General features: G+C 45.6%; 1 protein-coding gene across 1 annotated transcript; it reads right to left on the reverse strand.

The window, feature by feature from the left end:
* Positions 1-373: 373 nt before the first annotated feature.
* On the reverse strand, positions 374-16,947 carry GGT5 (gamma-glutamyltransferase 5). The gene is made up of 12 exons (XM_065738971.1): positions 16,746-16,947; positions 8,708-8,838; positions 7,374-7,460; positions 6,486-6,675; positions 5,775-5,932; positions 5,204-5,353; positions 4,620-4,756; positions 3,764-3,966; positions 3,235-3,326; positions 2,686-2,795; positions 1,087-1,194; positions 374-861 (listed from the first exon to the last, which is right to left on the reverse strand). Exons 1-12 carry the CDS (start codon positions 16,904-16,906, stop codon positions 715-717), a joined length of 1,674 nt encoding a protein of 557 aa, XP_065595043.1. The 5' UTR covers positions 16,907-16,947; the 3' UTR covers positions 374-714.
* Positions 16,948-17,621: the final 674 nt, after the last annotated feature.

The following is a 17,621-nucleotide window of genomic DNA, read 5'->3' on the forward strand; positions in this document are numbered from 1 at the left end:
TACCTGGCCAGGAGAAGCTAATGCCTATGGAAAGTCTTCAGATTATATGCCCTCTGCATTTTGAAGAAAGTTATAAAGCTTCAAAAGCAGTGCAGCGTTTCCTCAGCTGCTGTCTTCTTCTGCCTTCCCAAACGACTTATCTTCTGCAGGCACTGAGGAGGAAATGGCATAGATGGGACTCTTCTACTGCAGGGAGAGGTGTCAACAAGGAGCAAAGCAGAGGCCCTTCCCAACCAGGAGCAGCAACTTCACATTGACCCATAGGAGGTTTAGTCTTTAGGTGACCAGTAGGGAGGGTTGAATAAGGCTTCAGCTCATGGCTTCCATTCTCATGCTTGGCAGCAAGACTGTACTACGGTGCACAGATTTCATCTGCCATTCTTTGGAAAGAGTAGGGCTCCTCTGGATGGGAAAGCCAGGAGGTAGAGTGTGAAGTTTCACTTTCTTCTCTTTCCAAACCCACCCTCAAAACTCAAATGCATACAATTTTGTAATCCTGACCCAACAGACATTTCTTATAATCCTCAGAAACTTACTCAGTTACTTCACATTGCTGAGCCCCAGTAATTAGAAGCTTATCATGGCAACAGCCTGAAAGAAACCAACTCTGTTCTTAACCATGACTCTCCAGCAACAGTGGAAGACACATGAATCTGAATCTAGTTATCTCCTGTGGTTTTGACTAGAATAGAGATGTCAGGATGGTGTTTCATGCTAATATCCAGCTGATTTCCCCAGCTTCCTTTTATCAGAGTAAGCAGAGATGCATTTTCCTTCCTTGGAAACTCCCTGCACGACATTCATTGCTAATTCAACTTTCTGTTCTTTGTGTCCTCTTTTCAGCAGGCTGTTCTTAACATCCTGCAGGAGGGAGAGCAGAAAAAATTAAGTGGGGCAGGGACCTGAAGTCTTTGTGTTGCCAAGTGTAGAAATGAAGCTTGTATATGCAGGGTCGGGTCAAGAGAATGTGATTTAAGCAAGAAGAAGGTTAGCTAGAAGCAAAATGCAGATTATTCAGGAGAGTTACAGAAGCCATCTCCTTCCCATCAAAAGGGATGATAGGAAGATCCAACCAAGGCAGCTCACCTCACTGAAGTGTCCCTCAAACAGGATATTGTTTTTGTTGGTATGCATGATGGGAGATGAAATAGCACGTTCCAAGTCATAACCAAACCACAGCTTGTTTATAATGGCCTGCAATGAAACAAATCCCATGCTAACTGAAGATGTTGAATCAGAATCTGAACCACATCATCTTCCTCAACATTAGTGTAAACCCTTACCAAATCCTGCTAATGGGATTGTGCAAAACAGGACTGTAAGATTAGTCAGTCTAGCCTAAGCATCCTTTTGTGGCAACAAACAGGAGATGTTGAGGGCAAAATAGAGTGAACACATAATGATACTCCCATAATGCTTCTGCCACGCCAAAGAGCTGCCCTTCAACTCAATAGTAATATAATAGATACTTAATACCTTCCTACTGATGACTTTTCTATTTTCGTATTTCATAGGAAATGCCCCTTAGGGAGGAGTTCTGAGAAAATTGTATGTTACGTTTACAGGTTTTCTTGATAATCAGTTTTTGTTCTCTCTCTGGTATCAGCAACAGTGAACAATCCTTTCTTCACTTCTCCAAGTCACTACCTTTACAGATTTCTAACGTATCCTTTACCATCATCACTTCCACCCCAAGGAGTCCTAGACTATTTTAATCACTATTGCTCTAAGGCTGTTTCATATCCCTTCCTCATAGCTGTGGTTCACTTAGATGCAGTGCAGTTCCAGTAACCACTGACATCTCACAAAAGCTGCTTTTCTAGGTGGCTTGTGGATATGGTGTACTGTATAATGCCCATCCTTTACCCTCTGGTACTGAAGCAGTCTGATGGGACATTACATTTCAGATATTTGTATAATTTGTTTCTGATTCTGCTACTGCTTATTTATTTGTCCTGCCAACTATACTGACTCTGGATGTCCAGAAATAAAGTCTTCAGTTGGAATCCTTCCTCTGCTTCTTTCCACATGAATTAAAAAAGAAGACTTTCATTTCTTGATGTTTGTTAGACTTCATGCTTCAGCAAAGTATTTTTCTTTAAGATGTGTTACTCTCTGTATATGCCTGGAGGTGGCTTAGTGTTGTGGCTGTTTCCATCAGGTAACTTGTTGGTTTGGCTTAGGGGCCACAAGGTTTTTAGCAATGCTTTTCTTCTTTAACTTGCTATTTAATTCTTCCAGCTTCTTCCCTAACAAAAAAGAATTGAGGGAGCCAGCTAGCACTTGCTCTAACCTCCAACCTGCAGCCTTTAAAGGCTTCTAAACTGGAAACAGAACAAAGCATCAAGGAGTCAAAGCCCAAGAAGAGCTGAGTAGAAAGAGCAGGTGGGGACTGACTATGCTGGAAGTCTGGGAGGGCTGAAAGAGCTGGCAACTGCTGTGGGTTCTCCCACCTCCTCCATTCCTGTTCCCTCCTGGTAGAATTACAGTTCAACAGAGCTGAGGCTACCCTCGCCACAGAAAAGCTACAAGCAAGAAGTTGAAGATGGACTGAGTTTGTAGCACATCATCTTCACTGCCTTCCACTTAGCAGTACTAACAGCAGCAGACTTTTTTTTCATCCAGCCTTGTGTGTGCTCAGCCTGCTGGTTGCAAGGTGTTTCTGTGCAGTATCTGTTCACTCACCATAGAAGTAGCACTGATAATCCAGGCCCCACCTGCCCCTCCAATCACCAGCATGTCTCCTGACTTGGAGATGAGGATAGAAGGCACCATTGCTGAGGGAGGCCTCTCTCCTAGGGCAAAGGCAGAAAGTATTATACCTCCCACGTGTCTGCTGTGGGCATTAGGACACCGATTTACTTACCTCAGCTTTGCATTCCTCGTGGAGAACCAACCTGCTGCTCATTCCTCAAGAGACCCAAGTTTTCCAGAAATCTAGATTTCTTGTGCTGAGACCCCATATACAAGAAACTGGCCCTGCACAGTAGATGCTAAATAGGACGCTTTTCTTGGTGCAGGACAGAGCATCGAACAGTTCATTTCACAAACCACTGTGGAATGGTTTCTTTACCTCTTTCCTCCTTCCCTACCCACTCATCATTAGCTTCTGCATTTTTTCTCTCATCTAGAGAAAGATTACCTACTGTTTGTAGATCATCCCTGCCCATTTGTACATAGTCTGATTCTCCACCTTCTGGACTTGAGCTCTGCTTTGGGGTTGGGAATACTTACCTGCCGAAATAGTTTTCTGTGCTGTGCAGAAATCAGCAAGTTCATTATTCAAAATGATCCCAGTCTGGCTGGAATAAACAAAGGAGCCAAACCTGCAGGGAGAAAGAAAGCAGCCTGTCAGTAACCAGTGCTCTTCCACTGTGTGTGACATTAGCCTAACATGGTACCCTGCTGGCTTATCTCTGCCTTCTCCCAACCTGCAGCCACTCCGACCAAAGGTTTCTAAAAGTATTTGTCAGAAATAAGCTCTCTCAAGTGCATGTGAGAATTTGCTCAGCCCTCAGAACCTCATCATAGCTCAGGCAGTTGTTAGGTGTTAATGAATTGTGGTGTTCCTTTGGGCTGCTCTCACAGGCCTTTGCTATCACATAAAAAAAGCATTCACAAGCAAGAGATTGCCTAAATCACTGAAAACCAAAGTTGTTTGTTTGTTTGTTTTTCATTTATGGTAACTGGCCTTTGCACATACCCTGTGAGGCTGATATCATGAGCCCGTGTCACTGAAATACCAACCCCTTTGGCTACTCACGGATAGTTGATGGTACTGGTGGCAGACACAGCACTGCCATCTGCAGCAAGCACAGAGATGTGGCTTGTTCCTCTGCTTTCGTAGTTGTGGTTGGAGGCATACTTCCAGAAGTCATAATGGTCGAGTGGATGGTCACCACGGGCATCGATTTGGCTTCTGATACGCTCAGCAGTCTTGTCAGACAGTATCATTGCCACAACCGTCTGCAATCACAGCAAGGGCCTATGCCATATGGCACCACACTTCAGCAATAAAAGCACGGGGAATTAAGGAAGAAGGGGGGGGGGTAAATTCAAAGTGTTGGCATTTGTCTTCCAAATAAACCATTCCACATGATGAGCCCTGCTTTCCTGGGAGTGGCTGAACCCTGTGGTAGGAAGTAGCAAATTGATTCCTTGTTTTGCTTTAATTGCATGTACAGGTTTTGCTTTACCTAGTAGACTGTCTTTATCTCAATCCAAGAGTTCTTGTACTTTTACCTTTCTGACTCTCCCTCATCTCACCTGGGTAGATCAAACAAGTGGCTGAGTGGTGCTGAGCTGCCTGCTGGGGTTAAAGCACAATGCTTGGCCAGCTAACCAACACTGCTCTTGATTAGCACTTCTAAATAGTTTCTTTCCTCCTGTGGGTGCAAGACAGGAGGGTGTCAGTGCATCACTTGGTGCTGTAGCATTGTGCTGGCAGGCAGCATAGCCTGGGCAATAGGTGGCCTTCATGAGGGCTTAGCACGTTGGCTGAAATGAGTTTGGGAGAATGCAGGAAACTGTTGTTTCTCCTCTATCAAGTAGTGTAGAAGAAGCTGCCAGTGTTGTTGGTGTCTGTCAGTACTGCTGTGCACTGTACTATACTATCTTACCTTAACTTCAGAAGAGAAGACTGGGTCATGCATCTGGGGTTTTAACATATTGCCAAACTTTAAGGCCTCTGCAATGAGATGGTAGGTTTGTGCCTTTTCTTCTGGTGTCGCCAATGATGCTTCATGGAATTTATACTCTAGAGAGGAGAATTTATTTGTTCGGTTAACAGACCCACTGTTCATTATTTTTTCTTGAAGAATGTTATATACTGTTTAAAGGAGCCTCCTTTCCCCACTCCACTTTCTGGAAGAGAACTGTAGAATCGTTAAGGTTGGAAAAGACCTTTAAGATCATCCAGTCCAACCACCAACTTACCAACACCATGCCCACATTCCTCAATGCCACTTCTACATGTTTCTTGAACACCTCCAGGGAAGGTGACTCCATCACTTCCACAGAAAACATTTCACTGATGCTGAAACACTGTAAGAATGAGCCAGTTCCTCATCCTGCTGCACAGGATACTCACACTGCTTCTTTGGAGCCCATTCTAGCTCACCAAATTCTGCCAAATAATTTTCTATTGCTCTAGATCAGTTCTCTTTGCAAACCTCTTGCAGCACATTTTCTCTCAGCAATTTACCTTCCAATAATTTGAGGATGAACAGGAGCACAGCACCTCCCATGGGTGGTCCAGGAGAAAACACTGTGGTGTCGTTGTTCAGGGTAATGTTCAGAGCTGAGGATACTTCTGCTTTGTACCCCTTAAGGTCCTCCATTGTCATAACAGACTCTTCAACAGAAAACCAGAGGGACAGTATTAGCATGTTAACATACACTTCTAGTAGTAGGTGGTATTGGCTGGGCACATCAGAGCCTTAGGAAGGTTTCTGAAGGGTCTTTACACTGAATTTCTTGCACCAAACACAACAGTGTTTTCCTGTGTCCTTATCTAACACCAAACACTAGGACATTACAAAGCCTAAGGGGCCTGAAAAGGCCAGTACATGAGTGCTATGGGCAAATGCCTGAGCACTGGCTGGCTCTCATCCCTGCTTCTGAGCTAGGTTACAAGAACAGGGAAAAGGTGTTCACCCTGTACCATCCCAACACATGTAAATGGCATATGTTGGCTATGCCCAGGTACCTCCTGCTGTCACACAGATGATGGGAAGAAGCCTGTCTACTGGTATTACAATAAAACTGTTGCCTACCAGCTTTCCTAATGTCTTCCACCAGGGCTTTTCCAACCTGCCCCTCATAAAATGCTGTAGCTCCATTTTCTGCCAAAGTTTTCAGTGTCTTCTGCAGTGCTGGCCACCTGAAGGTCTCTCCACGTGTCAAAAACCTTTGACCATCACATATCAATGGGCTGTTAAAAAAGAACATCCATCAGATTACAGAACGTGCTGTTCCCAGTGCCAGACCTTCCTTCCTACCCACAGCTGATTTGGTTTCTGTGTGTCATATACTTTTCAAGCCAGCACTATACTGCAGTCTACATGGAGAAAAGTTCTCAGCCAGCTGCTACCCACAACACCAGGCACATTTTCCTGAAGACACAGTTTTTCCTCCATGGGAACTAATACTTTGACCCCAGCTTGGACCAGTGAGGCTTCCCTGAATAAATGCCTGCAATAGGGCCCTGCTGTCAGGGGACAATTTCCACATAGATGGAGGCAGGCTACATCCATCCAGCTCCTTATGAGCAGATGTGTTTAGCAAAAAGCTTTGCTGTGCCAAGCAAAAAAGTAAAAAAAAAAAAAAAAAAAAAAGTTGCTGACAGTAAAAGATTTCCAAAACAAACTTCTCTCTCTCTCTCCATAGCATTTACTGAGCAGCAGCTGCAGCAGCCTGTGCTATATGTTAGCAGAATGGCCAGAGCTGAGCGTCCCTTGCACTTCAATTTAATTTGTGGGTCTTACCACAGGTTTCGTCCCACTCGGGAGAAGTTTCGGTGATTGATTATTTTGTCCATAACTGAGTTAACAACAAGTGGCTCTGAAAGGAGCTGGATGGTTGGTTCAAACAGGGATTTCCATGGCAAGCGGCCGTGTCGCTTGTGGGCTTCTTCATACCCACGAATTTCTCCTGGTATAGCAATCCATCGGGGACCTGCAGAGCAGAAGTGCAGTGTTACACCTGGTAAGTCACTGGCCTGTGGATTAAACTCTCTGAAAGCACTCAAAAGTGTGGATACATAGAGGCAGAACTAAAAGCAGGTTTGTTTTTTCTTCCTTTTTCACTGTTCAATTGTTTCTTCCAGTACCTAATAGAAAGGATAGAGGTGCATGGTGAAAGCACATGTCACGGCAAAGGAGGCTGCAGCTAGCATGTTCATGCAGGGCACGGTCAAACACTGATATTGGGGTCAAGTAAGTCTGTGAAACTCCCCATTCTCAGAGAAGATAAAAAGCGTTACAGGACAAGGCCCTGAGCAGCCCGCCCCAGCTCTGACATCATCCTGCTTTGAGCAGGAATTGGAGCAGAGACCTCCAACCAAAGCCATTCGTGATTGCTTTCCAGCTCTTCTTCCAGAGGCAAGAAAATCTCCAGGAACAAGGACACTCCTCAAAACAAAATGTGCTAGGGGAGGAGAATGGACACAGAAAAAAAAAAAACATGGAGAGATCTAAGACGTGCTGCTAAATTTAGAGTGCCTGCTGCCAAATGGTGAGAGCCAACGGACATGGAGTGACCACAAGTGGAAGTGAGGTGACAAAGAGATGCTAAGCAGATCTGAAGCCCAGCAATTCAAGGCCCCCAGTTCCTCCACCCTGACTTCTGTGCACTACACACTCTGAGGTCCTTACCAACGGGTAAAGGAGCACAGCCAGACAACAGATTGTGAGGAACATCTCGGGGAGCTGTTTCACGGGCATTGATCACCTCAACTGTTCCTAGAAAAGAGGAGAAAATACGTGACAGTCTCTTCCAAAAGGCAAGTGAACATCACACAGCAAGTAAGCTCAGCAGACTGACCAGCACCTGCCTAGAGGCAATGAAGGTGCAAAGTCAAGGCCAGCATCCGCATCCCAGCAGCTGGGATATGCTGCTTCACATCTGATGCAGCTTCCTGTGTCTCCTCTACAGGTGGGACGTGTCAGAGACAAAACGTGAGCCTCATGCTGCTCGACTGGCCATTTTCCAAGTGATGACAAGGGAAGGCCATCATGTTTGTATCATCAGAGCCACTCGGGGCTCTGCACAGCAGGATAATTGGGGTAGCAGAAGAGAAGGGTTGTTGATAGGAGGGAAAGAGGCTCTTCTGAAAGAGGGGGAAAAAAAATAGCATAATTTGGCAAAGCAGTTACATTTCTTGAGAAACAATTGAGAATTTCCAGACTTGCAACTCTGTGATACTGCTTGGAAGGGTTTTTAAAACTGTGATATTGTTATTGTGTCCATCAACATCTATAAGCTCTGGGGGTTTTTGGTAGCCAAGGCAGTTAAAAAAAATTAAAAACACAAAAGCAGGAACACAGTAATGCAAGAGATTAAGCCAAACACACAAGGACTTCCCAGCAGGCCCTAAAAACTGCTAGATTCATATTTCTGAACAGAAGATGTGTCTCCTGGAGCAGGAGGTCTCAGCAGCACTTTGGGGAGTCTGACCCACACCAGAGACAGTGTGAGATGCTCCCCATAGCAGCATGCAATGCCTCAGCTGCTGCTGCTGCAGGATGAACCCATGAAGCCCTACCCCAAGGCTCCACCAAACCAGTGACAGCCCTGGGATGCTGCCCTTGATGCCAACACATACACCTCACTCCACTCCCAGCTGCTGCCATGGCAGTGCTCCCTCCAAGTGGCAGCTCAGACAGGACTGCTCATCTTGCTGCACCAGCCAGATATATGACTTGGAAATATAATTTGGGATTGCTTTACAGGCCAAGAAGAGGCAAAGTCAGTTCATTTTAAATGCAAAGCTCCTTCCCTACCACCACACACGTTCTAGCTGTGAACACCCGCACTCTTCAGCCCTGCTCTGCATGTGAAAAGCTTCTGGGACAGCTCCTGTAAATAATGCTTTGGATTAAGAGCAAATATATATTCTGTGTGTTTCCGTACACAGCTTTTATGTAAAAGGAATTACTCAGAGAACATGAAAGACTCTGACCAAGGAGAGTGCAGGGCTGGCCCATACCTGTGCTTGCATTATAGATTGTAAATACGACTCCACCACCCAGGCCTGAACTCTGGGGGTTCATCACTGATGTGCAGATCAACCCAGCAATGGCAGCATCCACAGCTGAGCCTCCTCTTTTCAGGATGTCCCTGGAGTAGAAAGGGAAGAAAGAAAAAGACAAAACAATGTTAAAATCCAGGGATGATGGAATGGAGGGCTCCCATGAAAATCACAGAATCACTGGCGTTGGAAAAGACCTCTAAGATCTTCTAGTCCCCCCACCACCAACACTGCCCACTAAAACATGTTCCTTAGTGTCATTTCTACACCTGAATGCTTCCGGGACAGTGACTCAAAAACATCCCTGAGCCTGTTCCAGTGCTGGAGCACAAGAAGTTTTTCCTTATATCCAATCTGAACCTCCTCTGGCTCAGTTTGAGGCAATTCTCTGTCTGTTATTCAGGAGAAGAGGTTGACCCCCACCTTGCCACAACCCCCTTTCAGGGAGTTGTGGAGGGCCATGAGGCCTCCTCTGAGCATCCTCAGCATCCAGTGCTGATCTTCCTCTGGGCAAGGAGTCATGAGACAAAGCGAACTGCAGCTGCTCACAAATGCTCTTGACAAAAAGAGAAGATGGGAAGGAACTCCCAGACACGGAGACAATGCTCAGTACAGAAGGGAGAGCACTTACATTCTGGGAACCAAACAGATTATTTTTGACTCCCTACCTACCATTCCCACTAAAAAGGCACATGCTATACAACAGAGATGTGGAAGCAGGAATAATGGGTCCATGTGCAGCAAGACTTCTGAGACTCACTGTATCAATTAGCATGAATTTCAAACCTTACTTCACTGTTTATGCAACGTGCTTTCCCAGGCTTCTGTAGTACCAGTACAAAAATTCCCCCACCATCCTCCTTTACCCACAAATAAAGGAAAAAAAAAAAAGTAGAAAAAAAAAGAAACCACCATGGAACAACTGATTGTACCCACATACAGCCACACCAAAAAACACAAGGGCATTGAGGCAGCCTCATGCTGTTGAAAGCAGAGAATTTCTGCTGAAGAAACATGTCTCAACAAACCATCCTTTGAGCACAGCCGTAACAAAACCTTCTCTTTTCAGTGGAAATATGCTGCTGGTGAAGCTGGATTTCCTCGTGTAGCATGCCAGCTACCAGCCCTGCTGTTTGCTAAGAATGCTTCTGAGTGGTCAGCTTGGGGTATTGCTTAGGAAGGACAAAGTCAGAATGGTAAGTGGAAGAATAGTTCATCAACTGGAGTGTAACTGCTCCCAGAGGCTGTGGCAGGAACACAGAGCGCTCAGAGGGACTGCTGTTTGTTTTACATCCATTGTTGTCGCTGGGACCGGCTGGGGCTGGGAACAGGATACACTGATTGTGGCTTTCCTTTGTTTAAGTGACCTTAGACCTGTTGCCTGCAAGGAAATGCTACATGGACAACTGGGGAAAAATGAAACCACAGGGAATCACGGGGCTTTCTGTTTGCAGCCTTGCACAGCTTTCAACCCAGCAGCAAAAAAGGCTGCTCCCTGGCTGTTGCTCCGAAAGTGGTGACTGAGGCTCAGGGTTATGCCTGCAGGAGTCCTGGGAGCGCATTAGAAAGCTGGGAAAGGAGAGGGAAGGACCACAGCAGTGACCTGGGACAGTGGTCCTCCGAGCCCATGTACAAAGCCTAGTGCCAGGGAGAAACAAAGTCCTGAGATAAACCTCCTGTGAAAAGCAACTTTCAGTGTAACCCAATGCAGTCAGATGTTAGAGAGGAGAATCAGGCACACAGCTGTCATTTTCCCAAAGCCTAAGAAGCATTCACACGTACCTAAGTGGTGGCACTCCTATGCTGTCTGTCACCCAGAGGCCCTCCTGCCACTCTTTCTCACTACATCTCCAAAAATACCTGAGCTTGCAGAAGCTTTCCCCAGTGAGGATCTGTGTCAGTTCTGTGTCATGGCCAGCTGCCTCCTCCAAAAGGTAGCAACAGAAAACATATTTAATACTTGTACACCCACGTGGCTCATTTCCAGCCACAGAACGGTGCAAAGATCATTTGGCATTGCCAAATAATTATTTACTTGGGAAAACACCCTTTACCTGCTGCTAATACGCTGCCATGGCAGTGGGCCAAGGCACACAAACATGAAGGTTTCTTATCAAGAGCTTATACACGCTCCCGCCCTCCAACAATCCCAATTATTCTGTGTTATTCTGGCTGTTTTTAACTTTGGCTCCCACTGATATCAGGGAGGAGAAAAGAGGTCTGAGCAGAAAAGGTGCACCCGGTTTAGGGTGACAGACCTCTCCGGGAGCTGAGATCTGAGCTGTGACTGCCAGTGGTGGAAGAGACACAAAATCCTTATCAAGAAACCAGCGGGAGGAGGATGTCCTCAGTGGACTCAGCAGCACTGCCCCAGGCTAATTAAGTGCTTGTTTATGAGCTCTGAATCACTCCATCCTGCCTTGCTACCTAAGTGTTTTCAGATGGGTCATACCCACGATGCCTGTTTTGTGAGTGCCCCAGGAAGACAGGAAAGCTGGAGGTAATATCGATTGCTCTTGCCCTGTGCCTCGTGTAGTGGGGCCCCAATTCCTGGCTTGATGTTACCATAATAGACAGCAAAAATAACAGCAGCAGCCAACACATGTACACCCTTTCACAGAAAAGCTAAGCAAGTTTTGCTTTGTCCTTGGTCACAACCCCTCATTAAACTCACTCTGCAATACAAACAAGACAACAAGAGAAAGAAAGGATTTCAGATGTTCCAAAAGCACTCTACATTCCTCCGTACCTCGTGGCAAGTGTAACTGTCACCTCTGGAAGCAAATACAGCTTGCTTCTTGCTCAAGGGAATGTGGGTTTCCAGGTACCCACTGCCTTCCAGAGAGCACCACGGGATGGAGAGTAAGGCTTCCCATCTGGGAGCACATCAGAACCCACATGGGATGAGCATGGTCCTCTGCCAGTGTTTCCATGGGAAACAAGGGGAAGGGGGAAGGAAGGCTGAGATTTCTCCCTCAGATGAGGCATTACACTGGCTCTTCAGAACATAGCAGGAAGCATGTCCAGCTCCAGGTCTCAAACATACATACCTTGGGGGGCTCACCAACTACACTGATGATGTTTCCAGGCTCTAGGGAATATTGCTGACATCCCAGCACTCCTGGGACCCATGATGTGGGATAGCTAAGGAAAAAAAAGCCTTACAGTGAGGCTTCTAGCTCAAGCTCAGAAGTCACTGATCCCAGCAAGGATAAAACCAAATCCTGGTCACAGTTACTAATGACTTCTTTGGAGCTGCTTTGTCCTTTTACCTTCGATGCCCTATATGCAATCAGAGCAGAGCCCAAAGCCCACAGCCATGCTGCTAGCTGCAGACTGGCTCCCAGTCTTGACAGCTTCCCACTCTCCCTCAAACCTATCTGAAAGACAAGGAAAAACGTTCTCTGATCTGGTTCTTGGCACATCATGGTCAGCTCCCCATGCCCAACTTGTCTGCCTTGAGCCAGAGTGCTGCCACTTCCCTGGAAGTGTCTGGGGAATTCAGGGCCATCACATCTTTCTCAGCCAGACAGACTAGATGAACACTCCCTGTTTCATTAGTTTGCCTTCCCTTATTTGGATCATTGCTGAAAATACCTTTATTATAATGCAAAACCTTAGAGAGAAATGTAACCTACAAGCAAAGCTGTCTGGAACCTTATCAGGTTTCTCTGGAGACAACTTAGTACTACAGCCAGCAAGATTTGATAACCATATCCTTCCTGCCACTTAGTTTCAGGTTCAGGGCTTTATCATTAACAGTGTTTCCTTAAAGTCAGGAGCAGAAATAGCGTTTCCTCATAGAAGAGGATGTTAACAGTCAGGTCTTGTTCCAGAAGTACTGAAAGAGCGCTGCACACACCCAGGAGGGGTGAATAAAGGCACTTCCTCACACTCATCTTTTCAGTAAAGCTGAGCAGTGCTGGACTAAGGTCTATAGTTCTGCTCTGGGTTAGAAGAAGCTGATGCTATTTAAATACACTTAAAATGCTGGGGTTTCAATTTAATTTTATTTTTCCCCTCTTAATTTAAGACCACCCATTACATAGCTGTCTGACTAGGATTTATGAGAAGCAAAAGCAACAGCTGCTTCTGTAAAAAAAATAATAAAAAAATACCAAACTTAGAGATGTTAAAACACAGAATGGGAAGGCAAATCCTTTGGGATATAAAGGTTTTCCAGAAAAGCTGCTGGGTCATCACTGAAAAGGGTTTTTGCAGATCCCCTGCTTAGAACAGCTTCCCAGGAAACAAACTTATTTTTTTTACTATTAAATTCTCACCCTCCCAGTGCCTTGTTCTCAGGGGGGTTCCTGAGGAAGCCAGTTCCCAGGGTTTGTGCTGTGCTGCACTATAGACATGAGATCTGAGGCAGCTGCTGGGTCAGGTCAGCTCAGCACACCTCTCTGCAGCAAATCTCACTGCTGAGAATGAACCTTTCTTCTAAAACTCTCCCTGACTTCATGCTGGCTCTTGTGTGTCATTTGGGAAACACATAGGTGTGAAGCAGTGGCACAGTTCAAACAGCACCCAGGAAGGGCATATAATGCTTTTTGCACTGTTGATGGAAAAAAACCTCCTCCACTGCGAGGAGAGAACAAGAGCTTCAGAGCTGGAGGTGAATGTCAGGTTGGGCACTGCTCGCTGCCAGGCAGGGCAATCAGCTCCTGCCTTCTCACGGCTTCCCAACATGAGGACAAATTACTGAGGTGGACTTTGGTACCGCATCTACATCCCAAAACTCACTCTATCTTCTCTTTCAGCCTCTTATCCCTCTCTATTTAAGGGAGGGGCAAGTTCAGGGGCAAGTTTTCACCAGACTAGGTCCCCTGGCTGTGTCTGAGAGGACAGACACTCATCAGTTGCTCAATATTTGCTTTCAGTCCCCAAATTCTAACAGTAAAACCATCTGCAGCGAGAGACTCAGCCTCATTCAGCACTGAAATCAGGCACCAATAGCTAAGAGACAGTCAAGCACAGGACCTGCCAACAAGGATGATGATGATGGAGGCTTGCCAAGGCTGCTGGCTTTCTGCAGGGAGCCAAAGAGTTGCATAAAAACTTCAGAAAACTCAACCTCACGCAATCCGAGCATACACAAACACCATCTCCAGAGACAGGAAACTGCAGCCTGAAGATGACAACGCAGCACGAGTTAAGAATAAGCAGCATAATGGGAGTTATGAATCCGTTCCACTCTCTCCATTTTGTAATAAGGAATTAGAGCTATGTGGTCCCCTCGCTGAGCCTTCCTTCACAGCTGAGCAGTCACAGAATTCAGACATACAAATGTCCTGAGGTGCTTTCCCCAGCTCACCATCCCACTTATTAAAAGACACTATCACTCTTAGTGCAAGAGGTTTGGTTCAGTTGTTCTCATTAAGTTCATTTAAAGGCCCTGTTAGGGGAGCACAAAGATTCTGCTTTGTCAGCCTTAATGCTGACAAAAAAAACCAAAAATCATCACTTAATGCCCCAAAAATTTCATTACTGCTAATGACAACTCACTGCAAATTGGACAGCAGAGCATATCGTTCAGGTTGTTGGGTTTTTGGATACGTGCTTTTTTTTTTTTTTTTGTAAAAGAAATAAGACTTTTGATTAAAGAATGAAGTTTGTGAGGAGGTCAGAGATTGGGTGCTGCCTTTTAACTTCAAGCATTTCAGGCACGGAACACATCCTGTACTTGGAGGTTCTCTGAGCATCCCCCAACATGGGCTTCTGGGAGTCCAGGGGGATTTGCTGGATAAAATAAATAAAAAAAAAGATGGCTGGGGGCCAGCCCAGGGCCCCAGCAAACAGAGGGACTGCAGAGTCATTGGGGACAGCAGGGACAAGGTGGCACTATTGAACCTCTCTTTGCACTTGCCTTTAGGAGCTGGTTGCCATTACCCCCACTCTCACCAGTCAGGCTGATAGATTCAATTACATCACGTTGTTTTCATTTGGTTATATAACTTTGCCATGAAGCCTAATTAGCTTGTTTTTCCCATGATGCTGTGGAGGTAACTCTTTTCTTCTACACATGTTTCCACTAAAAGCATCAACATAAATGAGTTTGAGGAAAGTCGTTCCATTTATTTCTCTCTTGCTCTTGAATTCCTCTAGAAGATTTTAAGCATGCATATATTAAGCCAGCAGTGGTCTGACTTTAGTCTTGACAGCTCACTTCAATTTAGCAAACCTGCTTGCCCTGAGGGGGAAAAATGTATATAAAATATAAGTTATGAAGTTTAAATCTACATACTGTATGTATGTATATGTGTGTCAAGAACATATTATTCATCTTTGGTAGATTAATTCTCTAGTGATTTTCCAGCAATGACAGTAGAAATTAGCCTGCTCCATCCCTGAGCTGTAAGGTTCCCCAAGAAGTCTGTCGCAGCTTTGGGTCTCAGAAAACAAGGAAGAAATGACTGTCCAGAGGGAGACAGGGAAATGTGAACAAGCAGACATGAGTAGCAAAGGGCCCAGCAGGGACTCAGGAGTTGCAGTACAAGTCCCAGCCCTTGTGCCAATGGGAATCTCATTATTCATTGTGCTCTTCTAACTCAACTCTTTGCATCAGCCCAAGCCCAAAGAGACAGTGCCAAACTTTGCAAATGTTTGCATAATTGCAGAAAAAGGAGATCTAAATACACTACTTACTAAAAGAAAAAACCTCCCCAAATTGATTATTTCTTCTTGCTTCCCCCCCTCCAACATCTCTTGACTTGGGGAACTAATCATTTCTGAACAGAAGTCAACAGCACTGTTGTAATCTCATAGCCACACAACTAACCAGCTGGGCAGAGTATGGAAAGGCACTAGGGCTGTGCACAGAAAGATGCTTGGCTTTGCCCAACTCCTCCTTTGTAGCTGAAGTTAGGGGCCAAATGAAGTGCAAGCTCACAAGTAGCAAACAGCAGGACCTAATAGATAAGGCTGCTTGGAGAAATGGGATTTCATTGCCACTGCTGTGACAAATTCCTGTTTGAGGCTAAAGATCTCAGCCAAAGTAAGCAGGAGGCCTAACCTGTGGTGTAGCATTAAGAAACAACTACTTGCTTCTTGACATACACACAGACACAATGCACTTCCCCCGGACACTCACAAGCACTGTGCCAGTTTGTCTCTGCACAAACTACAAGAACTGTGCTGCAATGACACCAATCCCTGCCTCACACCTCCAGCCACATGGCAGAGCACACAGCTTCAGCAGCTGCACGTGCTGCACTTACAAGCTACTGTAAGGGTTTAAGTTCCATCCTTCCACTTTAATTCATTTAAAGTTTTAAGATCTGAATTAATAGCAATAGTAAGAGTTAAGAGTTAGAATGTAAGAGAAAGAAGTTGTTGTAAAAACTAAAGTCTTACAACCAGGGCAGCTAGAGGATTTTCTTCACACCTACATTTTCCTTTCAACCAATGTAAGTTATGTCTTCTATACTTACACAGACTTGGTTGAATTTCAATTACACCTGCACTTTGCTTTCCGATACACAGTGCCTTTCCTGATAGCAGATGTGCCTGCTGCAGGCTTTGGTCCAGAAGTGCACTTCCTAAAGGCTGAGCCATCCACTCCTCTTTATCCCATCCACCTGCTTGCCTTCTCCCCCCAACTGCAGCCTGGCTGCAGCTCCCTGCTAGCCCTTCTCACTCCTTTCCTAACAAATTCCTAAGCCACTCATCCAACAGACATACCACCATGAAGTAAGCAGTTGATTTCTTTTCTCCTCTATTAAACATAACATTGCATTCACGTTCTATAAATATTTGCACCTTCCCGTAGGCCAATTATGTGACACAAGGTAACTAAGATAAGCATCAGAGGCGTATCCCCATCTGTTTTCTGAGCTGCCCTGCTGCCAACAAGCACCCAAGGAGCAGCATCTCTCAGCCCCAGGAACAGGGGATGGGGCAGAAACCCAGCTCGCTCCCAGTCACTGCGTGTACCTGTCTGCCAGCCCAAGCACACACAACACAGACTGATAAACCAAGACATCCAGGCACGTACCGGCTGATGTCAGAGCAGGTCTCGGTGTCAGCAGCCACAGCACCGTGCAAATACTGCTGAGGACCACACTTGGGTTGAGTCAGGGTGACCAGGAGCACAACCACCACCGCCAGCACCCCGAGGGTCAGCAGCACCAGGCAGCAGATCCTTCCTGTCGTCATGTCTACTCCTGCACAGCCAGAGGTGCCTGGGAAGCTCTCAGTCCTCCTGTGAAGGCGCTAGGGGAAGTGGAGGGAGGTCTCGCTGAAGTGGGCTCTTCCTCCTCTGATTGACGATTACATTCTTTAAGATCAGAAGCCAAGACAAAGGTAACGGCACGCTTTTTCTGTCCTGCTCTCTTATGCGTGAGACAGCTCTCACTCTCTTTTACAAACTAAAAGTATTTTCTGACAAATCCTCCTTGTACCCCTCCACTTCTCCACTTTTTTTTTTAAGTCTCTGATGAAAACATTTAACTCATTCATTGCTGGAGCACTTCGAAGTGAAATCTCTGCACTGTTTTTTTGGGTCCATGCACTTTCTCTTTCCTTTCATTCTTGCCACACAAAACAAACTACAAAGCAAAGGCAGCCCACGTGCTGAATCACTGGGAAAAATCACAGCACCCATCCTACATTGCACTCGGGGCATTTTCTTTCCACAAGACTACTCGAAGAAGTAAAAGCAAATCACTTAAGAAATACAAACTGGAACATTCACGTTTACCTTAACGTTTACTCCACCCTTCTCAGTGACTTGCTTTATATCTTGCCATTATCCACTCCATACATCTGTAAAAGAGCATAACAAAGTTGCTTTAAAACAACAGCACATTTCTGCAGTAATCCACAACTTTAGAGTTAAAAGCTCTGGGGGGTCCAGCTTGCATCACTCAGC

The sequence above is a fragment of the Cyrtonyx montezumae genome, unplaced genomic scaffold (genome assembly GCF_038088225.1).
Source record: "Cyrtonyx montezumae isolate F1298 unplaced genomic scaffold, pur_monq_1.0 scaffold_23, whole genome shotgun sequence".
NCBI lineage: Eukaryota > Metazoa > Chordata > Aves > Galliformes > Odontophoridae > Cyrtonyx > Cyrtonyx montezumae.

Bases quoted from the DNA above. Each gene is read 5' to 3' on its own strand.
- GGT5 (XM_065738971.1), bottom strand. From the start codon at position 16,906: ATGACGACAGGAAGGATCTGCTGCCTGGTGCTGCTGACCCTCGGGGTG. The intron at 5,933-6,485 runs GTAAGACCCACA...CTTTTTTAACAG, and splicing joins CGAGTGGGACGAAACCTGTG to CCCATTGATATGTGATGGTC. The intron at 3,967-4,619 runs GTAAGATAGTAT...CTGTGATTGCAG, and splicing joins TCTTCTCTTCTGAAGTTAAG to ACGGTTGTGGCAATGATACT.